The following is a 22,637-nucleotide window of genomic DNA, read 5'->3' on the forward strand; positions in this document are numbered from 1 at the left end:
ATTGCACATACAGACTTTCCTGGTAGTAAGAACGTAGACACAGTCCAGCTGTAGCTGAAACTTCTGATGGCTTGTTAGGGGGAAAACTGATATCACAAAGAAATTTTTGTAATATTTCTTATGTCTTTGTTTATAATACAGAATTTAATGGAGACATTGACTGAGAAAACTGATCAACAGTCTTCAGTAGCAGAGCTTCAAGAAAAAATTGGTATCTTTCTCGCTGTTCTCTTATGTAAACAGTTTGGGGTTTTTGTATTGTTAGTTTTTCTTTCTCTGCATAATTGTCCTGTATTTCCTACAAGCTAATGAAGGTGAGGATGCAACTTTGTACAATATTCCTTCCATTAGGGGTTTAAAACATTGTTAGCAATCTTAAGTTGGTTATCATTTGATTTTTTTTTTAAGGTTTTTTCTTCCTGTGTACATTTGGCTATAAACAGTGTAGTGGATTTCATCTTTATTTTTTAACTATGCGAAATAATTGTGTCAATAAGAATCCCTAAGGCTGCCAAGAGGAGAGGAAAGCAACACTTTGCCAAAACTACTGTTGCCTCATTGCAACACATTAGAAAGAAAGTGGTTCCAAGTTGTTACAACTGTACCTAGAAGTAGACAGGAATACGGCTTTTAACGTTAACTATGATGGAAGCCTCTGAAACAGGGAAGCTGTCTGCGCAGCTGGATGTTTTAGCTTCAAATTAAATTGAAATGCTTCACTGAATGAAACATTTGAACATCCCCCCCACTTTATATTTTGTTTTGTTTCAAAGTCATGCTGGTATTTGTGTTCTAACTGAATTTCATTTAATTTCATTTTTGAGGAGAGAGGGGACGCATATTTTTTCACTTTCTTATTTATTTATTTTAGGAAGGCTGGAAAAAGAATCTGCAGAAAAAGGAGAGAAGATAAATAAAATTAAGGTTGTTGCTGTGAAAGCAAAGAAAGAATTAGATGCCAGCCGAAAAGAGGTACCTTGACTGCTTGTTAATATGAAGAACATTCTGCATGTGGGGTTCTGTTTTAATGACACGCATTTCTTTGTAATAAGATGCAGACTCTGAGGGAAGAATTGGAGTTGGTCCGATCAGAAAAAGATCAGTTGTCTGCTTCAATGAAAGATGTCATTCAAGGAGCTGAAAGCTATAAGGTAAGAATAGTTCTATATTTACAAAGGACAGTTAACTGTCAGAAAATACTTTGCTTTTGAAGCCTAGCCTGGATATATATTGCTATTTACTTGCACAAGTATGTTTGGCAAAAGAAATTATGTCAGGGTAGTTGAGTATCCAAATCAAGAAATGTGAGGTTCTAGTAACAGAACTGTGTGGCTGCTGTCAGAAGAAAATAAGGCACTTCCTTTCTACTGGATGGTATTTTTAAACCACCTAAATGTAGCATCATACGTATCAAACAATGTGTTGCTGAGGCAAAACATAAATCCTTATAAATTCTTCAGAGTACATTAAATTGGTGATCGGTTATGAAATCCTTAAGTGATAAAGACATAAACTAACTGGGAGCAGGTCTTCTTGAGGCATGTCTCTGGACACATGAAGCAGAAGCAGCTGGCTGGGGACAGTCAGCATGGATTCACCGAGAGTAAATTATGTCTGATTAATCTGATTGCCTGCCATGATAAAACAGTTGGAGTTGTGGATGAGAGGAGAATAGTGGATGTAACTTATCTTGACTTTAGGAAGGCTTTTGATGCTCTCTCACAGCACTCTTGTGTCTGCGCTAGGACATTATGGTCTAAATGGGTAAACAACTCAATGGGTGCTTAAAAAATAAAAAAAATAGTCTCATGGTTTGGCTCAGAGAGTAGCAATTAATGGCTCGTACTAGATGTCAATAACCAATGGGGTACCAAAGGAGTCTCTGCTGGGACCTGTCCTGTTTAACTTTAACAACGACCTGGAGAAGGTGATGGAGTACACATTCATCAAGTTACCAGATTATTCCTAATTGAGAACAGTCAATGGACTTCTGAGGCAGGGCTTCCATTTAGAGAGACCTAGACAGGTGTGAGGAATGGGCTGACAGAAACCTTTTGAAGTTCAACAAAGCAGATGCAAAGCTCTTCATTTGGGAGAGAGGAACTCCTTGATGCAAGCTGGGGACCGTGTGGCTGCTGAAAAGAATTTCAGGGTTTTGGTAGGCAGTGCACTGAGAATGGGAAAACTGTGTTCTGGTACCAAAGGTGGCTGCAGCATCCTGGGCTGCAAGAACAGGAGTACAGCTAGTAGGTCAAGGGAAGTCATTATCTCTTTCTGGTCAGCACTCCCATGAAGGTGAAGGGTCTAGAGAACAAGTCTTATGAAGAGTGGCTGAGGGAACTGGGGTTGTTTAGCCTGGAGAAAAGGAGGCTCAGGGGAGACCTTATCGCGCTCTACAACTACCTGAAACGAGGTTGTAGCGAGGTGGGTGTCAGTCTCTTCTCCCAAGTAACAAGTAATAGGACAAGAGGAAATGGCCTCAAGTTGCATCAGGGGAGGTTTAGATTGGACATTAGGAAAAATTTCTTCACCGAAAGGGTTGTCAAGCATTGGAACAGGCTGCCCAGGGAAGTGGCTGAGTCATCATCCCTGGAGGTATTTAAAAGACCTGTAGACGTGGCACTTAAGGATATGGTTTAGTGGTGGACTTGGCAGTGTTAGATTTACGGTTGGACTTGATGATTTTAAGGATCTTTTCCAACCTAAATGGTTCTGTGAGAGACAGTAGTCCTAAATTGAAATGAGAGATTCCAGCTTGAGACATGGATAAACATTTTTACCCTACTGTCGTGGTTTAACCTGGCAGCAGCCAAATACCACGCAGCCGCTCGCTCACCCCCCCCGCCGGGTGGGATGGGGGAGAGAATCAGAAGGGTAAAAGTGAGAAAAACTCGTGGGTTGAGATAAAGACAGTTTAATAGGGAAAGCAAAAGCCGTGCACACAAGCAAAGCAAAACAAGGAATTCATTCACCACTTCCCATTGGCAGGCAGGTGTTCAGCCATCGCCAGGAAAGCAGGGCTCCATCACGCGTAACGGTTACTTGGGAAGACACACGCCATCACTCCGAACGCCCCCCCTCCTTCTTCTTCACCCAGCCTTATATGCTGAGCATGACGTCACATGGTATGGAATAGCCCATTGGCCAGCTGGGCCAGCCGTCCCAGCCATGCTCCCTCCCAGCCCCCTGCACATCTGGCAGGGCATGGGAAGATGAAAAGTCCTTGACTAGCGTAAACATTACCTAGCAACAACCAAAACATCAGTGTGTCATCAACATTATTCTCACACTACATCCAAAACACAGCACTATACCAGTTAATAGGAAGAAAATCAACTCCATCCCAGCCAAAACCAGGACACCTACGAGGATGGTTAAGCTTTGGAACAGGTTGCCCAGAGGTGTAGTGCCATCCTTGGAGGCAGGTCCTTGGAAAGACCCGACTGGACAAAGCTCTGAGCCACCCAGTCTGATCTCACTGCTGACCCTGCTTTAAGCAGGAGGTTGAACGTAGACCTCCTGAGGTCTCTTCCAACCTGAATTATTCTAGAATTTCGTGAACTAAAAAGGGTTTCTCCCAGACCCTGTAATGGAATGATAGATTTAATTTAGTTCTGGTATTTCTGATGTTGCAGTGAGACAACTTACATGCTGAAATATTAGGAAGATAAGTAAGTGTCTGAGGTATAGAATGTGTTTATGCAATGTATATTGTAAAAAATGATGGTTTTGTGTTTGTATGTGTTAAGAATCTTTTGATGGAATACGATAAGCAAGGAGAACAGCTGGATTCTGAAAAAGGCAGAGCAAATAATCTTGAACGTCAGATAGATGACCTCACAAGACAGCTACAGGTGTCATCCCAGCAGGTCGGTTCTGTATGTGTGTCTGATCCATTGATAATTACAGTAAAAATTATTTTACCTATTGAGCTTAAGTTTTATTCATTTGATTGTTACTATATATAGTTTCATAACCTAAGTGCATTTTGGATAGTGACTTGATATTCAGGGGTGTTTTTTCAACATCTGATATCTTATCTGGGCTGTGACAAAGGTAAATATATCTAGAATGTCTGGCCTTTTCATAAGAAGGGGTTTAATTTACCCCAGGTCCAACTCACAGAAGAAAGCAGGAGATCAACTCTGGCTTCATTGGGACATATAATTCTGCTGCATGTACCAGATACAAAAACGAAGTATCAAAACAGAGAATCATATTTCTCTGATTTCACACCTACACTTCTCCTGAAGTACAGTAACCTTTGTGTTACATTTTTTTTTCTTCTGTTTCTTAGACAAAATGTGGTTTTGTTATTTAATCAACGGAGTGTTTAAACATACTAAATTAATTATGATTTTTTGCATCTTTCACAAGGATGAGACTTTAGAATGCATTGTGGAGTACTATAGTGGCATTCAGAAGAGTCTAAGATGGTAATTAAGCAGCTGTGAGACACGTTTTTGCAGAGCTAACTGAAATGGGTTTGGGATTTAGGATTTAAATTTGCAGGCCCCATACATAATTATACATAAGATCCACCTAGGCCACTGTTTCCTTATAAACAGAAGCTAGTAGTGAGTAGCATAGGAAGAAATGACAAATAGTAGCATATATTCTGCTGATTATGCAGGCGTTGATTTATTCAAGTTTGTTATGAAGCATTTTGTAAATAAAAACACTGTTTAGGTAACTAGCAGCTTCTTTCACTTATACTGCATTCTTAATCTGCATAACAGAGACTGAGATAAAACACTGAAGTTTTCAAAATTAAATCTGTTAAAATCGTTGCAAAAATAGCCCAGATACAGGAGGAGTTGTGCTATGTACTGATGTGATCTCATTGAAGGCTTGGTGGTGCTGCAGCTAAATCTTTTTTAGGAATGAATAGTATGATCATTTATTTATAAATACAGCAGCTGTATTTGAAGTGGGGCAATAAGTACTTGAACCTTGCATATTATTGTGGGAGGAAGGTGATTCTTGCAGAAAGAATATATCTTGGGGTATTTTTTTCAGATTTCTTGTAATTCTAGCCATCTCACAGAAAGCTGGGCAAATGAACTCTGAATAAAATAATCAAATTGTGCTAGTGACTTTAATTTAGCCTATTTCTTAATCTGGTTTAAAACAATTAAGATGGACAAGACTCATCTGTAGGGGTGCTATTTGTAAAGGAATTGGATAGAAATCGGTGTTTGTTTTTTAAATATAGACAATATCTTATCTGTCACACGCAAATTCAGCTTATGTTTTTATCTTTCCACTATGATCATTTCAGCATGATCAGTTACGCTCTACTAATGAAGACCTCCTGGCTCGTGTTGAAACACTGCAATGTAATGCTAAGCTGCTGGAAGCTCAGATACTGGAGACACAAAGAGCCAAGGCAAAGGCTGACAAAGAACTAGAAGCTGAAAAGCTTCTAAAAGAACAGAAGACAAAGGTAGTACTCTGTAGAGGTGGTGAATGGGCTGAAGCATTACTTTCACTGAGTGTGACTTCTGTTAGACCTTTGTAAACTGTGTTTTTATAGAACAAGTTCCACGTTTTCTATCCTTGTTACTTGACTCGGTCTTTTCTGAAGGCTTGGTCTACTGAAAGAACTTTGCAAAACTGTCACTTAGAGTAGATTGGGGATTGTTACAGAATGTGAAAAACATTTCATAATCTTCTGCGTTTTTCTTTGGTTCCCGGTGATTTCCTAAAAAAAAAAAAAAAACTTATCTTTATACAACCTAAGTGTGTGTGTGCAAGTGTAAATAGATGCTGACATCTATTTTGAAATTGGACTGCATAATTGAGAAGTATTTAAATTTCAGGAACATAGTGGTGCTCTCCGAGAAATGGAGGAGCTTCAAATGCAGCTTCAGAAGGAAAAGAAACATCTGCAGAAAACTATGCAAGAACTAGAGCTGGCCAGAAAGGTAGGGTTGCTGTTCATGTTAGTGCTTAATGGACTACCAAAGATTTTGGTCCATCTTGCTGTGTTGAATGGCTCTCTTTCTGTTCTGAGGATTTTAAAGCACAAGGTTTGCAAAAGGGAAAACACAAGGGTTTTTACCCTTGGTTTTGTGTTTGGAGAGCTGATGTGTACTTTTGCGGGGTTTTTTTGTTTTGGTTTTTTTTTTTTATTTTTTGTTTGTTTGTTTTAGCTTGGGTTATGTGGCCTGTCATGAGTAGAAATAGGAATAGAATTCAGATGTCTGGAGCACTTGTATGGTGCGCTATTAAGAAGCTGCCCTTGTTGTAAGAACTGAAGATGATAGAAACTAATATCTGCAAAATACCTACTGGTAAAAGTGTTAAAACTAGCAACAGGTTTTTCAAAGCTTCTGGTTCTTGTTTGAAAACAAATTATTTACTGAGGATATGGAAACCTGATGAATGGGTGCTGCTTGTCGATATGGATCGTTACAAAGTTTTTGTTAGATGGGCAATATAGTTTTTTAATATAATATTAAGAAAAAAAATCTTAGCAGCCAAGGCAGATTGTAAGCTGTAACTTCATTGTGTGTAACTTGCAGGATGCTCAGAAGAGTACGCTGATGGATATGGAAATAGCTGATTATGAAAGGCTAGTAAAAGAACTTAATCAGAAGATTACTGATAAAGACAGCAGAATAGAAGATCTTGAGCAAGAGACGGGGATTCAGAAACAGAAGCAAGAGACCCTGCAAGAAGAAATAAGTGAGTAAACTATAAACAGCAAGAGTCTCTATGGTATAGTTAGCAATGGTAAAAAATACAATTTATAAACAGTTCAAGTCGATGAGTGAGAGTTTGCTTTTCTTCCTATGCTAATGTTCATAGGGAATACTAAACAGTTACACAGTCAAAATTACTTTTCCATAAAGGAAGCTTTACTAGATTATCAGTCACTTGATCTTGTATTCAGCAAATGAAAGCCAAATTGCCTGCCTGATAAACTGTGTTTCTTACCTGGTTAAGTTAATCATAAATTCTGAAAGTCGGTGACTGACAGGGGTTTTCATTCTGATATACCACACTCATAGAGCTTTATTAGTTAGCATGTGGTTAAAAATTTCATTTCTTCCTAGTCTTACATGTAAGTCTTAAAACAATTTCATTTATTTGAAGATCTTTGTGATACTTGGAAATAGGATACTAAACTTACTGTAAGCTACTTGTTTGCAGCTCTTAAGAAATCTGTCAGAATTTGGTTAAATATATTCCAATATTTTTAAGGAAGTATAGCAGGGGAAGTTTCCTTTGCATATAACTGCTATTTTCTGCATTAGACTCACTGCAGTCAACTATGCAACAGGATGAGGAAAGAAATGCCAAGATAAAACAACTCCTGGTGAAAACCAAAAAAGAACTGGCTGATTCAAAACAAGCTGTAAGTCCAGATGTTAATGACTGTGTATTCCATTTTTAAACTAAATTTTAAAAAATGGGCTGGTAGCTGAATTATTAAGTTGCTGAGGTTTTGGGTTTTTTTAATAACCAGATAATTTTATCATGCAGGAAAATGACCATCTAATATTGCAGGCATCATTAAAAGGGGAACTGGAAGCCAGTCAACAACAAGTGGAAGCCTATAAGGCAAGAAACTTCACTTCTTCGTTAGTATAAGGTTTCTTATTTAAGTAATAAAGGTGTGATTTGTTCTTGGCAGATGGAATATAGGCTGAAGAATGAAAAGGTGTTATTTTTATCACTAGGTTACTGGTTCTTTTTCTTAAATGAGTTTTGTCAGTTTGCTGCTTTCCCCAAATATTTCTCCTGTGACGTTCTTTAAACAGGTTTACCCTTGTTCCTCTTTCCTTTCCCTTTCCACCAAAAGAGAGGACTGCGTAACGTGAAGCTTGTAACTGAGATACGTTTTAAAATAATTTCTTTAAAAATGGAAGTTGCTCAGTTTAAAAACAAAAGAACGCAACATCATCAGCAAAAATCTTAAGTGTCGTCCGACTGTATAAATTTTCTTGGTTGGGCAGAATAGCAATTGAATGTAATGAACAGTAGTAGGGAAGGGAAGGGAGAGAGGTTGGCTTTCTTAAATGCTGGCACCCTGCCACTGTAATTTTTTCTTCAATTCTCTCTTCAAACAACATCATATTTTTTAATTAAGTACATGGTAACCCATGTCTATTTTTTATTCTATTTTTATTGGATTTTAATTTATATTCACCAGTTCTGTGCGAGAATTACTATAGTAGAATACTATGCGCTCTGTGGCATGTCCCCTTGGAGAGAGAAGAAAAAAATTTGTCATAGTGAAGTGTTCAACTGACTTTTTCAGATTCAAGTGGCTGTACTAACATCAGAAAAGCATAAAGTTCAGGAACACCTGCGAACCTCTTCAGAGCAACACCAGCGTACGTTGAGTGCTTACCAGCAAAAAATTGCGACCTTGCAAGAAGAGTGCAGAGCAGCCCAGGTATTCTAGTGGAAGAAGTAATGTCAGAGACTTTAGAAGGGAGATTTACTGCACTCTGTCTGCTTCTCTAAAAATATTTTGTGGATCTTTCACTCTTGTCTTTTTGTCTGTCAAGAATTGGGAATTATCCCAGTGCTTAATGTATTTGAGTGGTGGTATAGAGGACAAGCCAAACTCTGTCCTGGTTGTCATGTATCACTTGTGGTGGAGTGTCTGGACTGCACTCCTGCATTTCCAGTAGGGAAACCTGTGGTGGTAGTGGGGAGTTGGCGTTCATTTAAGATGATCAGCAAGGGTACACTGAGGGGGCAAAAAAGAAGCCTTTAAAGAAAAGGGGGGAAGAACAAACAGAAAAGGAATATAATTTGCTCCATATAAAAACAGTTAACACACATACTTTAAAGAAAAAAAAAACTGTGAAAAATGTATTTGCAAGCACCTTTTAATATGCTACTATATGAGCAGCTTCTTCATTGGCAGCTGAGCTACATATGAAACTGACACTGAGGTTTTTATTATTTCTGGTTTTTTGTCCATATGACACTGTGTTAGATGTTCTGGAATCTAGTGCTTGCATTGGAGACAGACAGATTCAGAATATAGTAGGACTGTTATGTTCAAACTATCTTTATGGAGATTACTGCACCACACTATAGCCCCTTTTGTATGATAGGTATGCACCCTGCAGATAAGTAACAGTTGAATGCAGCCTCTTAAAAAACTTTTAAATTTTAAAAAGGTGAACTGAAATGGACAAACTTTCTGGTTGCTGCTACAGGAGGCTTGCCTGAGTTGTACTGGTAGATATGGATCATGGTTTTACAAATGCATTGTAACTGGGGACTTACAGTACCTATCTATGGTGGCTTGCTCCTTGATGTTGTGAAACCAGTCAGAGTGTAGATCTTCCGTGATGGCATGGCTTGAAGCTGTTGGAAGATTAGCCCTCCTTTTTAGGTACCCTACATCTAAAAAATAGATATTATTACAAGGTTATTAAGAAAGGAAAATTCTGTCCAAAGGAAAGGTGGACACTAAAGCAGATAGTAGGTTAGAAGGCAAAAGTCATGCTGACATTTAAGGCATTTAAGGCTGTGTACCTGAGGACTTAGGAATATTCTAGCTCACATAGTTTGACTGGAAGAAAAGAGAAGGATTAATTTAAAGAAATGCCTTACAGACTTCAGAAAAGCTGGAGCAGTGGCTAGTCAGGGTCAGCACTATAGAGTTTCACGCACCAGTTCAGCTTAAGAGAAACTTTCCAAAATCTTCCTCTTGGAGATGAGAGCATCTTAGTCATCTTGAGGATGACTAATCCATGAGCTCCTGCTAAGATCTAAGAATGAAAACGTCCATCTGTGTTTCCTTAGAAAAATATACAACATGAGTACTTGAAGGATGGGAATAATTCCTTCTGTATAGCGTACAGTCAAGGATGAAGCTATGTTGTCAGGTAATTTTCTGTATGTCCACAGAAACTCATGTATCACCTGAATTTAGAAGAGAAGACAGACCAAACACCCTTACAATCAACTAGAATATTACATCTTGTGCTGTGTAATGCCATTACAAGACTGATGTAACTCCTCAAAATTATGCATAACTTTAAGGCGTATTAGATTTTTGTCACCTCAGTAGTATAAAAGGAAAACAGAATTATCACTTTCTTTCTCTCACCCTTGCTTTCATTTAAAGCTGTTTGATAGAACCCCTTGCTTGTGAATCTCCGTTGAATGCAATTTTTGAATTTGCAAGCATTCTTTCTTTTCTTTAATACTGGTATGTTGAAAATCAGTGTCTCCTTTTAAGTTTCACATTTTATGATATTCAATTAAAGTCTAAAGAAACATGATCTGTTATGATAGTCACAATTTTAATTATCCACTTAAAAGAAGAAAATGCAACAGGTGGTTCTTATTATTTTTTTTTCCAATGTAAGATGCATTTCATTTTAGAGAAATAAGGGAGCAATAGTCAATAGCATAACTTATTCAGGGTTTGTTTTCTATGTGATAGGCTGAACAAGCATCTGTTACATCTGAATTCGAGAGCTACAAAGTCCGTGTTCATAATGTTCTAAAACAGCAAAAGAATAAATCTGCTTCTCAGGCAGAATCTGAGGGAGCCAAACAAGAAAGGTAAAACTAAAATTTTTTACATGCATACAGAAAAATACTGATACTTGAGTTATTGTGCTTGCCTTTGCTAATTTCTGACCAACAAGTGAGTTTCACTATTTAACTTTTGCTTGAATAAGGAAAATATCAGAAGGGAGGCAGTTTGCTTCCCCAGTTACTTTGGTTTAAAAAAAAAAAAAAAACAAACCAATCCCTCTTTATTTCTATAAACTTTATCTGATCTGTAATCTAACTGTGGCTCTACCTAGCTGAACAGAAGAAGGATCATCAGTTGGTACCATGGTGGTACTACGTTAGTTTCCGATTCCTTGATTTGTCTTTTTTAACATTTATTTTTGTGTAGATTACCTATTGTTACAGTCGGAGGGAGAAGTAAGGTGTTAGGAAGATTCTCATGAGCTGAAATTAGCCAGTATCATCTGTGTAGACTTAACATCTCATCTTCTCTGACATAAAGTATTGCAGCAAAGCGCCATTTCCAACTAAGAAGAAAAGAGCAGATTGGTGCTGTTCAGCTGAGCTCACTTGGAACTTTTTCAGAAAGGAATGGTTTAGTGTCGGTAAAGCTCTGGCTGCCAATTCAGGCATCAGTTCCAGAAAATTTACAAAATACTTATCAGCTGTTATATGAGGAAAGACTTGGGGAAAAAAAAAGTTACACTGCCAAAAGTTCCCTGGAAATATTTTAAGTATAGTTGTAAGCCAGGTAAATTCAGATTCACTTCAGAACCCACTGCAAAAGTAGATCAGTTTCTGTAAGTTATTTTTATAAGTTATTGATAGCTGTCCTTCATGACAGACTGGGCGTTTATGCATGAGATATCAAAAGTAATTTTTGACATAGATCTTAAAACAGTATGTGCAATTACTGCTGAAAATCCACCAGAGGGAGACTTATGCTTTGCTAGAGGATTTTGGTTTTACAGTTTGTGGGGTTTTTTTAATACATCTACCCCTTCTTTTCTTTGAAGCAAGCAAACTGCAAGAGTTGCATTTCTTTGTCTCTCCTTTTTGCAGAATTTCAAGAAGTTCTGGTATTATTAGGTTTTTGTGAAAGAGGATCACATGGGAAACAAAGTGGACAAGTAATCAAGCAATAAACAGATGAAAAATAAGTTTTCAAAGAAATGATTTACAAGTATCAGCTGTAAGGGTTAATGAGATATACAGTTCATGAGATAATGGAAATGTATGCATATATAAATACAGAAAGCATAAAAGGAGAATATGCATGACTTAAGACTTTTTCCTCCTGGTGTATCTGGTTTTGATTTATTTCTGACCAACAGAGTTTATCGGTTTTACGGATTGATGTGGCTTTCTAGTCCTTTGCTCAAAATCTCTTCCAACCATTTGTCTCCTGTATTCAGTCTCATTGAATTGATGTGCGTTTCCTAAACAAACAAAAAACCCTCTTCCACTTTTAAGACGAAATTTTTTCTCCCATCTACATCCCACATATTGTTCTTCTGTCTCATTCGTCCCAACCAGCTTGAAGTAGAAAGTGGTAGCAGTCACACTTTCTACCCCAATAATTACATTCCTATAAGTTCAGATGGTATGTGATAAACCTATTTGTACCTATATTGAAACACGATCAGAAGTTCTCTAATTGTTTCTGTTGCAGTCACATTCTAAAATTATTTTGGTCATGTTGCTGTATTGATTTAATTAATAAATAAGCAATTTGGATCAGCTATACAAAATGTTGTGGATATAATATAGGTCCTGAAATAATATAATCCTTTTTAAATGTATGTTGCTTATTTCTTTTTTCCCCTTGCAGAGAACAGTTGGAAATGGTGATAGATCAACTTAAAGTTAAGCTGCAAGATGCCCAGCATAATTCACAGATGAATGCGTCTGAACTCCAGGCGTTGCAGTCTGAACACGACACCCTGCTGGAAAGACACAATAAGATGCTGCAAGAGACTGTTGCAAAAGAGGCAGAACTCCGTGAAAAGTATGGTCTGCTGATCAATAGATGTGGATATTTTATTTTGTGTGAACTTTAAGGGCTGGGCATCTAGTGGCCTGTAACTGTACTTCCCAAAGAAAAGGCATAACTGTTGAGAAAGTTAGAGGAATTTTCAAAAGGGTTGTTTGCTATTTTTCATCAGCCTTCAGAAGTTTCAGCAATGAAAATGAAGTAGTAGCTGATCAGGAAATTTGAGATTTCTACAAGCTTTGTACCTGTTAACTATCAGATTTAAAAATTAACTTTTTTTTTAAGCACGTTGACTATTTTTAAGTCCAATGCTCAGCACTATGTTTGTGTTGGACTGCTCAACTAAATTTTATGGGTGTTTCCTATTAGAAAAATAAGGTAGTTAAATGCAGAGCAAACAATTTCACTGACAAAAAATACCCAGTCCTGCATCCACCAAGTGCCTTTCTTACAGAAAGTACTCGTTTTTAAGTCTATGCTTGCTTAATCTGCTATTTCTTTCAAAATGAAAGGAATCTGTTTAATCTGTATCACTTCTTGAAAAAATCACATGAGTACCTAATACTTGAGCTCTTCAAAAAGGGTCTTTCCTTGTCTTTTCTTCTCTATTTAGGGTGCAAAGAAGTTCATATGAAATAGTCATTAGAAATTACAGCTTAGTATTAGGAACTGTTGACTTCTTGTCTTTGTACTGTTTTATCTGTTCCCGATAGCCACATGATGATTCATTGTAATCAACTAAATTATGTCCTTCTGCATTTTTCTGGAAACAACCCATATCACAGTAGGTTCCCTTTGTACCCAGAGAGACTAGCTCTTTGCTACTCTGGCTATATTTAAGTTTGTATGCTTATAAGGGCAAGTCCTATGCTTGGTCTTTCCATACATGCACTTGTTTAATTGCTTGTGACAACTTTGTGTTGCTTCTGGAGTACCTCCAAACCAAGTACAATTGATGTGTTACTGACATTTTTCTTGCTAACAACGGCACTCTTTTACCCTCTTTTGCACTGAAAGTTGAAGCTTACAAAAATTAAACTTAGCTTCTTAGAAACTTATGTTTTCAGAAGTCCTGCATAAATGTTTGGTAAATAAATGTTAAAGGAAGTGGAGTATAAGGTAAGTGACATGCCCTGTATTACACTATAAACAGTCATGTTGCAATTTCAGAATTTAAGAATGTTTAGACCACAATGTGTCTAATACTTTCATTTTTTCCCAAAGATGTCTGAATTTTGTGTTCTGAAATAGAAATCAAGAGTTTATATAGCACAGTGCATTCATATGATAGGTAATAAGTGTAACTTTCTCAGTCTTAGATTTTCCCTGTAAAAAGGGGAATTTGAATGGAAAAAAGTCGCACGGTCATCCTAAGATAATCATACACATGAAAATTGAAAACCACTGTAAACTCTAAAAATTTTGAAATGTAAAAATGAATGTTTTGCTGTTTGTTTCTTATGTTTTGGGTGTATGCTGTTTTCAGGCTCTGCACAATACAATCTGAGAACATGGTCATGAAAACAGAGCATGCCCAGACCTTGAGTCAGCTGACAGCCCAGAATGAAGCTCTCCGGAACAATTTCAGAGATCAAGTCAGGAACCTGCAAGAAGAGCACAGGAAGACAGTAGAGACACTTCAGCAGCAACTGTCCAGAGTAGAAGCTCAGCTCTTCCAACTCAAGAGTGAACCAAGCACTAGAGGTAACTTTCAGTCATAATACCAGCTTTTCTTGGGTTAGATACAAATTTATGTAACTGAGTCTGAATCTAAAACATGTTTATAGTGTGTGGTTCTGTAATACACCATAAACTTTTTCTGGAGAATTTGCAGCATGACATATCAATCCACGTGTCATTGTTATTACTGTCCCTTCAGAATCTTAAGGTACTTGAATGCATCCAGAGGAGGGCAACAAAGCTGGTGAAAGGGCTGGAAGGCACATACTGTGAGGAGAGGCTAAGGACTTTGGGTTTGTCTAGTTTGGAGAAAAGGAGGCTGAGGGACGACCTCATTGCTCTCTTATAGTTTCCTGAGGAGGGGAAGTGGAGAAGGAGGAGCTGATCTCTTCTCCCGGGTATCCAGTGATAGGACACATGGGAATGGTTCAAAGCTGCGTCAGGGGAGGTTCAGACTGGACGTTAGGAAGCATTTCTTTACCGAGAGGGTGGTCAAGCACTGGAACAGGCTTCCTAGAGATAGGAAGGTCGATGCCCCAAACCTGTCAGTGTTTAAGAGGCATTTGGACAATGCCCTTAATAACATGCTTTAACTTTTGGTCAGCCCTGAGGTGGTCAGGCAGTTGGACTAAATGATCATTGTAGGTCCCTTCCAACTGGAACTATTCTGTTCTAGAATCTGCATCACTGTTATCTCTTCTGCAGTACCTGCATTGTCAGACAGATGGGGGGAAATTACTTTGTAAACATTCGGTGCTCCTCCTATCAGTTTGTCTCAGATTTTGGAGCATACTGGATCTCTGCCTCCAGTACGAGTGGTAAAGCTAAAGAAAAGTGTATTGAAAGCTGTTTTAACAATGTTTGTTATTGGTATACTTCCTATTTGATCCTCTTCTAATTTAAGATTGTACTGTGTTCGAGCTCAAGTACTATTTTTATATCTGTAAAGTTACTAATTAGAATCTAGTTGGACCTTTGCCAAGCAGCAGTAACAGTTTAAGAAGTTACTCTTTCCATTTGTTACTGAAGCAGCAGGATAGTGAACGCGGTATTAAAAAACAATTTACACCTCCCGCAGGACTGGTTGAAAGAAAAGCTAATTCTGTTTTGCATTAAGAACATTTGACACTCTTGTCATAGCTACAACACATCTTCAGGGAGAGTTGCATGAAGGCTTCATAGTCACTGAAATAAAAATTGCCAGTCAAGTTTGGATTTAGAAACAGGCTTTGATTAGAATGGTCATTTGGAGATGAAAGGCTGTATTTTCTATTATAAATGTTATATGTGTATCTGGCTTTCTCCCTTTTCTTCACCTTTCCTCCCCCTGCTTTTTGAAGACTGCTCTCCAGTCTGAGACAGTCACACCTATGAAGTAGCCCTACCAATTTCATTCTGATGACAAACATCAGTAAGTATCTTTCAGGTCCAGCTGTTTCAAATCCAGCAACGAAGAACTTAAGAGAACGGCGAAACACTGACCTTCCTGTTCTCGATGTGCACACTGTAGCTAGGGAAGAGGGAGAAGGTATGGAAACAACGGACACAGAGTCTGTCTCTTCAGCCAGCACCCATGTACCATCCTTGGAACAACTTCTGAACTCCCCAGAAGCAAAACTTGGTAGGTAGGCTTTTTGAAGCACTTGCCTACGTATGTGGCAGAAGTTTGTGCCCTCAAAATACCTGAGAACATTGTGTTTTTATGCTTTTAGGTGCAAGACACAAGTCTACTTAAGTGCCATTGAGTTTACACTATTCTGAATTTCTGTAGGAGTTTTGTCCTTGAGTAAGGACTAACAATAAAACATTGCTACAGGTTTTAGTGATTTAAAGATGTCATATTTGTGACTTTCTAAAGTGAAAAGTGAATGAGCAAGTCAGTGAATAGTTACAGAACTTTTTGTATTCTGGACTAGTCTCTACTAGAGACAATTAAATGCTGATTTAACTCCCATTAGTGAAGGGATAAAATGTCTGTTCATCTTAATGTGGCTTATTAGAACAGGAATTTATTCGTAGTTTTTTCTAGGAAAATGAAAGCCAGCATGAAGAAAAATCTGAGAGTCCCCAAAAAAGTAAAAAAATACATGGTAGCATCTAATCATGTTTTAAAAGTCTACTGAACGCTTTGTGGAGAACTGTTGAAAATCTCCATCTATGGGTAGGAAACAGGGTAAATTAAAACCATGTATCTTGACGTACTTAGAACTGATTTGCCAATCCCCTTCTAATGTACTTATATATACAAAAATAGATCAGAAAACAAGCATGCGGCGGCAGCAGCAATGATGCCTGTTAATTTTGCAGTCTGACTTTGCATGGATTTTGTTTCTAAGAAACTATATTAATCAAGTCCTAATGTTAAGTTAGTATAAAGTAGACGCAAATGCTTTTTCCTTCACTCACTTTTCTTTTCCAATTAATTGCAGAACCATCTCAGTGGCGAACAGAACTCACCAAGGATGAACTGATTCAGAAACTAAACACAACAGCGAAGAGTGCTGATCACTTGAATGAATTACTTCGTGAATCAGAAGCAACCAATGCAATCCTAATGGAACAAATAAAGGTTAGCAGACATGCAGGAAATTTGGAGACAACTCTAATTTCTATGGTCTGTTTCTTAGACCAATGTTTAAGGCCAAATAAGTTTCAGGAAATCCCCGTCTATAAAAATTTGGTGATGCAAAACTTAATTTTGGAAGGGCTTTTATTCCACAGGACTAATTAGCGCTTCCAGAGTTGACTTCAGCTTTTCTCCCCTTCCCCCCCTTCCCCCCCCACCAAGTTTTTAGTCGGGGGTGGGGAGAGTAAAAGCTGCCACAAAAAAAAAACCTCAAGAGTTTGGAAGTTTAATGTTTAGTAAAGTGCCTTTGCTGTTTTCACTTAGATAAAAGCAGTAAATCCCAACGGAAGCATTGTCTGGTTTCTCTTCCTGTAACCCCTTTTAGCTGTTTTAAGTTAAAAGAAGATACATGTTTAGAGATACATGTACTCATAGAGATTTGATTTGATTGTACCTCCCTGAGTTTTCTGAAACATTTTTGAAGTTAGCATATTCTCTAAACATGCTAAGCTTTCTTTTATAAAATGTTTCTTAATGAGTGATAATATTGTTAAATCTTTGATCCACATTGCTTATTTAACTGTTCAACTCTTACTCTTTATCACTGAAATTGAATAGTTAGTACTGTATATCATTATAACTACTGCACAGATTTTTTCAGAAAAGGTTATTTTTGATCAATAAAAAGTTATTTCTGGACAACATTATCATGTGTTCAAATTTCACTGTATTTTTGTCCAGAATATGTGCTATGCCCGCATTACTCTTTTTGAAGGAAGCTGCATAATTCGCTTTTTTAGCTCTTCAAAAGACCTTTGTTCAATTGCTCATTATATGAAGCAAACAACATTGCCTATTTTTTCCCTCATCTGCAGCTTCTTAAGAATGAAATAAGAAGATTGGAAAGAAATCAAGAGAGAGAAAAGTCTGTGGCTAATCTAGAATACTTGAAGAATGTTCTATTGCAGTTCATATTTCTAAAATCAGGAAGCGAGAAAGAAAGGCTGCTCCCAGTAATAGACACCATGTTGCAGCTCAGCCCTGAAGAGAAGGGGAAGCTAGTTGCAATTGCCCAAGGTAGGTGGTGTTCAAAACATTGTCACAAAAAAAAGGAAAAGTGGAGATAAAGGCATCTGAAGTTCTGTGCATTCTTTTATGTAGACCTTTGAGGAAAAACAAAGCTTAGCAGTATAATGCCAGTGAGCTAGCAATAAAACCATTTTGGTCTGTTGGGAAGTTACTATTCAGTTTTCAGAAAACAGAATAAATATGCAAAAATATAAATAAAATTAAGGTAAAATATAATTTCTTCTGGAACATACACATTTTAGGAAGATGATAGTAAGTGGTAAAAATTTAATGTGTTCATGTTTTGAGTAGAGTTAAAGATTTCTGTCAAAGTGACCTTACAATAGAGATTACTATAAATGAATTACTTTCTTGGCAGATGTTCTAAAAAGATAATTAAAGTGGTCCTCTCAAGGCAGTACTGCAGATCTAATATTAGTTTCAATATATTAACTTTAAAAATCTCTTCAAGAAAATATGCTTTTTCTTTAAGAAATAAAGGAACTATGGAAGGAAATAAAAAGAGTTAAGCCTTTGCAAGAAATTAACCCAAGAGCTGACTGTATAATAATGTTCTGGCTCTGCTTCATACACTGTTTGAGTGTTTATCCCCTTAAAAACAATTTTTAAGGTATTGTTTGTCACTTCTCAATAACAACCTGTAGCTTCTTGTACTTCGTTAGCAACTGACCTATACTTTATTTTAAAATTAACATAAAGACTAAGTACCGTGTATATATAAGCACTTAAAAGTTGTGAAGAAAATCACATGAATAAGGAAAGTGGCAAAGCGCTGCATTCCATGATAGGCTTTGCATTTGGAAAGATGAGATGTAAATTAAGTCCATAGCATTTTGATGTTGTTCTGGCACTCTAATGAACACTCATTGGATTTTTCTGAAGAAAGGTGATAAATGGCCTCTTTAAAACATCTTTAAGTACCCAGAGTAAAATGGACTTGGTGATAAAATTCATGAACATATGTATGGCATCCCAAGAGTGAGTACTGAATGTTACCTCCTCAACAAGTTTACGAGGACAGCATTTGAAAAAGGACAGAGGCGTGGGGGAAACAAGGTCATGTAAACAAATGATGCAATGTCTGACATAATACACTTAGTTTAAAGTATGTTTCTCTTCCTCCTTCAGGTGAGGAAGAGAGTACCTCACGGCCCTCTGGGTGGGCTTCGTACCTCCACAGCTGGTCGGGACTTCGATGAGACAGTGGAAATGCTGAATCTTTAAACACATTCCACAGTTGCAAAAAGAGAAATCTTAATGTAGAAGAACAATCTGTTGGTGTTGTAGCATTGTACTACAGGTTTTTATTTCTGTGTGTTATTTTCAGCTTTTTAGGCTCTTCTAAGAAAGAAGCCCTCAGTAGCTCCAAAAGACTGTCCTATATTATGCTCTGACAGCAGTGAACTATTCCTCTTGTCAATGTTAAAGCTGATGATCAGAAGTGTAATGAGAAGAGACAAATTAATTGCAAATTGCTTGGAAACAGAATTTGATAAACCTAGGACAGCTCTATTGATTTAAAAACTTGATCTAATATAGTAACTGGAATAACTAGACTTTAAACTTAAAGCATTTTAAAGTGTTTACAGTTTCTTTCACATATTTTTGCCAGCTCGCTAATTTATATGGTTAGTGTTATTCTCTGCACGTTGAAGAAACTAAAATTGAGTTATTTCCTCTCTGGTGATGCTTACAAAATGTAAGATCATTAAGAAACAGAAATGGCATTTTCTGCTTTGACTTGACTAAATTTTTAGCCTTGGTTATATTTTTTTTTTGCAAAAGCTGGATTGAAAATATGAAGGCAGTGGTCCATAAAATGTAGAGGGTGCCTAAAACTCTATGAAATATAATGCTTGGCACATCTGGGGCATAGTACTGTAGTGGACATTAATGGCATCTATGGAAGTCTTGGGATAGTACTCCAAGAATCAGAGGTCATAAGTGAGCTGAAGCTTTGGGAGAGAGGGCTTAAGCAATGGCTTTTTAACCTGAGGTTGGAAGTTTGCGTTCAAGACCAGGAAGAAATGTTTCATTACTGTCGTGATGCCAATACTTAGATGAAAAGACTACTCATACTGACTTAGTCATATTGAAGACACTAAAGGAAGAATCTGAGTCTGTAGGTCAGACTCCTAAGAATAATTTCTGGGAGAAAAGGATAGAACTTTTGTCAATAGACGCATCTCTTAGATGTTCTAATGACTGAACATGTTACATCCTTCTCTCACTTCTGTGTTTGCACGTGCCGTTTGCACAAATCTTACGCACAGATGAGATAATCTCTGTTCCAGGTTATTCAAGAGGATGTTTGAGTTTTTTTCCAAGAAAAATACATCTCTACCATAGAATTGCTTTTTCTATTATCAACACAACACCTTTTTTAGCTTCAGTCGTCTTTTTCCCCTTTCCAGTCCATGCTGCCTTTCACCATCTTAATTTATTTATAAGTTATTAAAATCTGTACACATTTTTAAACCCTGCTTACCTTCCAACAAGAGTCTTTCTATCTTTTTCACTCATATTTTCATGCTCTCTGTGCTGTTTTACAGTAAATCATTCCCTGGTATACATATCAATATGAAATAGTATTCTTTCTTTCCTATCTGTCTTAGCTGAGGCTCTGAGGAAATGATGCTCATTCTTTCAATATCACCTTATTCGGGACTGAGATTAATCTGGACATAGGAACAGTAGAAAGGCAGCACATGTTGAGAATAAACTGTTCAGTAACTGTGCTTTTGATTTAATTTTTTGCTTCTTGTATATTCAGTACACAATCAGCAAAGCCGACAGGCTTTATTTAGATATTTTAATTCCTTTCCACAGTCTTAAGTACCTCTTTTTTTTTTTTTTTTCTTCCCCCTCCAATATGTATTCTAACTGGAATCTTTATGATTTGTGCTACCAGTGAAAACATTCTCTGTGGACTTTCAGATCACTGAAAAATGATAGTGTGAGGATGAGTCTTTTAGGCATCTGTAGTTTGGAAATGTAGATAGCAAACATAAGGCTACATTTAGGCCTTCTTGCATTTGCTTTTGAAATGATTACTGTATCATCAACATTCACAATTTGCTCCAGATCTCGGATGTTGAATTCTAACTCCTTATTCACAGCTGGGTTTGGTTAGTGTCACTCAAAAGAATGCCAAAACAGAGCGACAGGAGAGATTTGAAATATGCATAAAAATAAGTGCAAGTCATTCTCCTGCTGTGATTTTAACAATGGAAGCACATAAGTGGAAGGATATGACTTTGTCTTACTTAGTTCAAACTCAGTTTGCAGCTGACCTGATTTAGTCTCTTCTGCACGATGTCTGCTCAGCCATCTCTAAAGAGCTGTGACAAATTCCTTTTAAAATGCACGTATTTCAGAACTGTAGATTATTTAACATTGTAAGCTGTGAATAAATGTATGCAAGTAACATACATAACTGGCTGTATTAAATACCTGTTGCTTATTGACTTCTTTCAGGTCTGAGTTGCACGCTCACTGTTTTTAGTAAAACTCAAGTATTGTACTTATGAATGTAGTGGACACCTTTTGCATTACTAGATATGTATTTTTTTTTTACGATGGAAGATTAAGATCTTGATTAATGTAAAGGTATTTTAATAACTGCTACTAAACTGTGTTCTGTTGCTAAGATTGCCAGAACTTACCTTCGTGGCAATAAACTGTCTGGAAGTAAATATATCAAAGTTTAATATGCACTTGCAGTAAATGGCATAGAAGAATGTGGACTGGAAGCAGGATTATTTTGCATAGAAAACTTTTTATATGTCATATATTTGCATTTGTAATGTACAGCATTGTAGCTGTGATTTGCTTTCAAAAAGCAATTTAAAATTGTAACTAGTATTGCTGCTGCTTGATATACTGTGGTGCTCTTTTTTGGAAGAGCACTGTGCTGACTTTGCTTTCTGGTTCATTTGTTTGTTTTCTTTACAGTGCCATATTTTGTTAGGATGTTTCCCAGAAAGTGTGACCCCTGCCCAAAGAGTTTACAAGCTTAGGACCAAATTTTACTCTTCTATCAGCCTGCCTTCAGCCCAAGCCTAAGGAGGGCATAATAAAAAAAAAAAAGAAACTCTACTGTCACTATGCAGAGTATATATTAATTAAAAACCAAAAATGGGAGTGATTTGGAGTTCAGAGGCCTGTGTGTGCACTGTAGCTGCATTTTTAACTACCTGTACTGGAAATGAGTCATGTGCCATCCGTGGTCCCTTTACCCAGAAGGGAGACCCACCTGTGCAAGCGAAATGTGCTCCCTTTGAAAGGCAGGAAGACCAGAGCTTGTCAGGCTGTAGCGTAGATGTGGCCAGTTGGATATGGGATTCAGGATGGCCAAAGGGAACCCGTGTTAGAAGTGATACATGGGAGAGTAGAGTTGCTTTTTTTCTTTCGTGACCCTCCTTCCCCAAAGCATAATTGAAAGAATACATGGTTAGATTATTTTCTAAATTTAAACCTTCCTTTGGCTATTGCCCTCCATCCTTTTGCTTTGATAACAGACGATATATACTGGAATTGTGGAGGAATATTTAAAAACTCTCCTTAGTTTGTACTAAGTGGCTTTGAAGGCAGCTTAACCACTGATGCTTCATTTGGCTGATGCCTTGGCTTCACCCAATGCACCAATACTTCCTCAACTACCTGATAGTTCTGCTATTACTGGTACTGTGAAAATATCTCCCCTAGGAGCCTTGCAAATAGCAGTTACCACCCACAAGCTGAGAGACCAAAAGTATGAAGAGGTAAAAATGTATTTGTTGTAGTAATCTCAGAATTGCTAGTCTGAAT

The 22,637-nt window shown here is 37.3% G+C and overlaps 1 protein-coding gene across 1 annotated transcript in view; it reads left to right on the top strand.

Annotated features, from left to right (window-relative positions):
• Positions 1–21,954, top strand: part of GCC2 (GRIP and coiled-coil domain containing 2) — a 31,367-nt gene extending 9,413 nt beyond the window's left edge. The window contains 17 exon segments of the mRNA XM_075136255.1: positions 142–211; positions 872–972; positions 1,053–1,151; positions 3,750–3,869; positions 5,282–5,446; positions 5,823–5,927; positions 6,528–6,690; positions 7,263–7,363; positions 7,492–7,569; positions 8,270–8,407; positions 10,424–10,545; positions 12,332–12,508; positions 13,980–14,197; positions 15,600–15,794; positions 16,603–16,742; positions 17,615–17,816; positions 18,957–21,954. Coding sequence (XP_074992356.1) covers positions 142–211; positions 872–972; positions 1,053–1,151; positions 3,750–3,869; positions 5,282–5,446; positions 5,823–5,927; positions 6,528–6,690; positions 7,263–7,363; positions 7,492–7,569; positions 8,270–8,407; positions 10,424–10,545; positions 12,332–12,508; positions 13,980–14,197; positions 15,600–15,794; positions 16,603–16,742; positions 17,615–17,816; positions 18,957–19,027 — 2,265 coding nt within the window. The 3' untranslated portion in view covers positions 19,028–21,954.
• Positions 21,955–22,637: the final 683 nt, after the last annotated feature.

Source organism: Calonectris borealis, chromosome 1 (genome assembly GCF_964195595.1).
Source record: "Calonectris borealis chromosome 1, bCalBor7.hap1.2, whole genome shotgun sequence".
In the NCBI taxonomy this organism is placed as follows: Eukaryota; Metazoa; Chordata; class Aves; order Procellariiformes; family Procellariidae; genus Calonectris; species Calonectris borealis.